Source organism: Macrobrachium nipponense, chromosome 11 (genome assembly GCF_015104395.2).
Source record: "Macrobrachium nipponense isolate FS-2020 chromosome 11, ASM1510439v2, whole genome shotgun sequence".
Classification (NCBI taxonomy): domain Eukaryota; kingdom Metazoa; phylum Arthropoda; class Malacostraca; order Decapoda; family Palaemonidae; genus Macrobrachium; species Macrobrachium nipponense.
Window position 1 is genome coordinate 40,421,003 of NC_061087.1, and position 4,747 is coordinate 40,425,749.

At 41.9% G+C, this 4,747-nt stretch overlaps 1 protein-coding gene across 1 annotated transcript; it reads left to right on the forward strand.

Annotated features, from left to right (window-relative positions):
* Positions 1 to 1,304: 1,304 nt before the first annotated feature.
* Positions 1,305 to 4,747, forward strand: LOC135205418 (proton-coupled folate transporter-like). The gene is made up of 6 exons (XM_064236010.1): positions 1,305 to 2,551; positions 2,846 to 2,941; positions 3,130 to 3,273; positions 3,424 to 3,507; positions 3,698 to 3,854; positions 4,028 to 4,747. The coding sequence occupies exons 1-6, from the start codon at positions 1,585 to 1,587 to the stop codon at positions 4,365 to 4,367; spliced, it is 1,788 nt and encodes a 595-aa protein (XP_064092080.1). The 5' UTR covers positions 1,305 to 1,584; the 3' UTR covers positions 4,368 to 4,747.

The following is a 4,747-nucleotide window of genomic DNA, read 5'->3' on the forward strand; positions in this document are numbered from 1 at the left end:
AGAAATATAAATTCTTTTATCAGTGAGAATAGGTGAAGTTGTTTAGTATCAGCTACTTTCTTTTATTGTTCATTTCATCGCAGCTGTTTTGATTCTTACCAAAGAATGTAAACACTATCTGGGCAAAGTGACTCGGCCAGGGAGAAGCTAACATCAAGAATGCGAGAAGGTCCAAGTAAACTACGAGAAGCTGTTTTCTTTATGAATGACATGATCATCGAAATACTGACTCTTTTGCAAGTCGCAAATTGGGGTCGATCTCGAACTTGACCCTGACCGAGAACAAAACCGGGTCACGCTTCCTCCTTCTTTTGCACCTGTATGGGTAAATAGCTGTTTTTCCATTTGCATTGCCAATCAGATTAACCACATCATCAGGAATCAGTGAAAGTGAAAGTAACCTGCCTCAAATAGATTCATTTTTTTCGAATGATTTCGTCAGCAATTAATATAAAGAAGGTTAAAGTTTAATATTTTGAAACCAGAGGCAAAGAACTTATTTTTCACATCTAGAAGCAGCTTTGTTTAACATTTTAGTGTGTTTTAATCTCTGCGTACAAATCTAAATATGCGTATGTCTATTATTTTCAGAGAGAGAGAGAGAGAGAGAGAGAGAGAGAGAGAGAAATTACTGTGACACAAGAGGATTGTATATCTTACTTGGATGTTCACCGCCTGCGGTTATCCTTCGAACGATAGAGAGAGAGAGAGAGACAGAGAGAGAGAGAGAGAGAGAGAGAAGAAAAAAAGCGAAAACGGAAAAAGAGACCAGAGTCCAGTCCAGAGTGACTTTGCTTAAAGGTTCGCGCGTGAAAGAAAAAGATGCGAAGGAATTCGACCTTCTTCACTTTGTGGGATGAGGAAAAAAATCCTACACCAGAATTTTTCCTCGTCTTTTTTCTCCACTTCTGATGTATCTGGCAATTCATATCAGACTAAGACAGAATTGACTGAGACCAATGTAACCTTATGAACAGACTATTCATTCTTTGTACAAATACAAATAAATGAAACCAGCCTCTATTTCATAAAGCCTAGTCCCTGTTCTAAAATTGGATATAATTTGAGCGCAAGACAAATTATTACCCAAGAAAAGAAGAGAAAAACCTAAGGGACGTTGACTCTTCACCCAACAATACCTGAAAAGGCAGGTAATTGCATTAGCTGGTACCTGCGACGAAACCCCAGCATCCAGATGAAAATTATAATGGCTCCCAGTGCCTACAAAAAAATCGGCCAAAGAAATATATAGATCAGACGGTGTCCAGTCGGGTAGTCCCCTTTCATGTTACGTCACCTATTGCCCGATGTCCACATGAAGGACATGAGTATAAAAGTGTATGCTATTGTCCCTTGGCTTCAGTCACGCGTTGGATGGCTCCGATTCAGCTTAAAATGGCTGATGGAGTGATAGATTCGGAGCATTCTGGATGGTGACAGCACGGGGACGAGTTCAACATAGCATCTACTGAAGTGGTTTAATTCCGAGTGCATTTGTCATGGGACTCTTCGTTCGCGAAATGAGTGTCTGATTGGCGATATTTATATCGAAGCTTCAGGATTATTCACCATTGCAGTGCAAATATGATTGTGTTGAACTCTTTCCACGTCAAAGCTAGGGCCGCCCTCACAACGGCGTTTTCATCGATGACGGTGGAACCGCTGATGTTGCTGGATGGTTTAGCTTTCTCCAACATGCACGTCTACATCGAGAACCTTCAGATGGATCGGGTGTGTCGAGTGAACGCAGGATATTCGGAGGAGGTGTGCCACGCACTCAAGAAGTACCCCGAGGCCAGCGTTGAAGTGCAGCGGAAATACAGTGTCTTTGCATTGTACAATGGCATCATCGCTGCAGCTTTGCCTCTCTTCTTCATCCTGTTTATGGGCGCTTGGAGTGACAAATATGGCAGGAAAGTTCCTCTCGTGGCTGTTCAAATTGGTCATCTCCTGCACGCTGGGGGCTATCTGCTCGCTTCTCTGGAATCGACGTGGCCGGCCGAATTCTTCCTTCTGGTAACACTTCTTGATACTTTAGGAGGAGGCGCCGTGTCATTTCTCACTGTAGCCAATTCGTATATAAGTGACGTGTCATCAAAAGAGTCACGGACATCAAGAGTTGGGTTGGTGAACGGCATCTGGTTTCTCGGCGGCCCCGCAGGAACCATACTGGGAACATACATCTACAGCAAAGGCGGTTACCATCCTCTCTTCGCTACCTCACTCATCTTCTCTCTGATGGCCGTCATCTATATCATCGCCTTCCTTCCAGAGAGTCACGGGCCTTTCCTCTCGAAGGCTCGAGTTGGAGTCCCCCCCCATCAGAAAGCTGTGCTGGCGGAAAGAAAGAGCGCAACCGCCGCCGTCTATCGTTTCGAATCCAAGGTGACTGAAGATGCCAACCTTTCTCTGAGAGTTATGATCAAGGACTTCTTTAACCCTCAGCGCATCATCGACAGCTTCAAGTCAACCTTGAGGAAACGAGAGGGAAACACTCGAGCGCTCATTCTGCTGCTGATCCTCACGAGTCTCCTGAGGAGGCTCGCTAGATGTAAGTTTCTCACCAGACATCATATTGACACTTTTATCATCACGAACTGCACTTCAGTGTTTTACACACACACACACACACACCTATATCTATGTGTGGTGTATATATATATATATATATATATATATATATATATATATATATATATATATATATATATATGCGTGAATAAATATATACGAGAGAGAGAGAGAGAGAGAGAGAGAGATGAGAATATGAAATATTAACTTATTTATCTTTTCACTGAAAGCTTCTCCCTCATTAAATACAATTTTCTGTTCCTATCCTTTCCAGCCCCCTATGTTTTTGCGTTTACCCGCCACGAGTTAGGCTGGACAGCATCGGATTACAGCATATGGGTCACTTATAAGAATCTTGTGGCTACCACAGGTGAGAATGTTTCCGTGTACCATAAGTTTACTGTCAGAACAAAGATAGGGAATATAATGACGCTATTACCCTTTTAGAAAGATTAATGCACAAGATTTTAACTTGTGGTTTTTCGTTACCCATATGGGTTGAAAATGTTGCCATCTATTTAAATTCTCTTTTAAAACGATTCATTTCTGCTCCCGCAGGATCCCTCGTTGCTGTGCCTCTTCTCAGTGGTCGTTTTAAGGTGTCTGACAACATTTTGGCGACGATCGGCGCCTTGTCTGGTGTTATTGAGTATATTGTCTACGGATGTGTATCGGAAACTCAGATAAACCTTATTTGGATTGGTAAGCAAACTAAAAACAACTTGGGATTCGGGAAATATTGCAAATCTAAGCTGAAATAAGCAGGGCATGGTTCTAATACCATGTTTATATTCGATAACCTGAAAGGGTTAGTAGACTCGTATGACTGAGGTCGGACTCTTGCACTTTCAGCTCCAGTCGCTGCGTTGCTTCTGAACGCGTGCGCCATCGCCCAGAAGTCCATGATGACAAAGATCATCAACAAAGATGAAATTGGTAAGTACTAATGTGGTTATTACTTCCTGAGTGTTGTCCAGGTAATCTGCACTATAATGCTACCATATCGTTAACCTTCGAAGTATCTCAGAGTCTCACGTGTGAAATCGACACCTAAACATAAGTTGGACTTATTTCGTAAACTGAGAAATCTTTGGTAATAATACACGCCCATTTTGTCCCCAACCAGGAAAAGTATCTGCAGTTTTTGGGGCCCTGGAGGGCATGATGCCTATGGTAAATTCAGCTTTTTACACGGCCGTTTACCACTCCACCGTCAGCTCGTTTCCCGCCGCCCACTTTTTCGTTGGAGCGGCCATCAGCACCCTCATGATGGCCTTGTTCGCGTAAGTCACAAAAAATTTCTGGCAAGCCAAATGCTTTTGTTTGTTCTCGGATTTTATATGTCAATTGCTCTACGTAATATTTTATCTGGAACTGGATTGTATTAAAAAGCGTTTGACGAAAATTTATGCGCAATAGGCTTTTAGTTAATTAATTTTTTAATTTTTAATTTCAGGATTATTGCCATCGACCGAAGGCGCCCCAGAGAGCTGGAAGAGGGAAATAACCTTCTAGAAACCGTTAGCCCAATTCCAGTAGAGAAGACGCTTTCAGTTGAAGCTGCTCCCAGTCAATCTGGAGTGACTGATGTATCCGTCACGATAGCGCACGATGTAAGAAGATCTGGACTCCAGCAAGAAATTCCAGCTATCGATAAAGCTGACACGGATGATTGGGAGAGTACAAAAAATGCAGGACTGGCAGCGATACCTTGGCCAAAGAGAATCTTTCAAAGTGTCAAGATCTTCCTGGGAATGTTTCAGAAGAGAAATTCTCGTGAGGCTGCTTGGGTCTAGATAAACTCACTGTTCACGGAGCAATGCAATGCACACGGAATCCAGATGGAAAATTTGTTGCCAGGAGAGAAGAACTCATTCTGTCAAAATAGCCAGTTGCTATGAATTATTATAGATCGGATACTGAACTCAGGAGAAAATTAATCTTACACCCTTAAAACGGACGGTAAAGTCGTCGAACTAAGTTGTACCAAAGAAATATCCGTTCCTGTGATATATATGTGTCGATATATTTATTATGATTATTAATTTATTAGAGCAGTGGATTCACTGCATGTTGTGAGTTCACTTTCATGAGTTATTGTTAGTGAACGTTTTCTAAATGTTTTACCTTTTATCTTCGCAGTATTATCATACAATAAAAAAACTAATCATTCCAA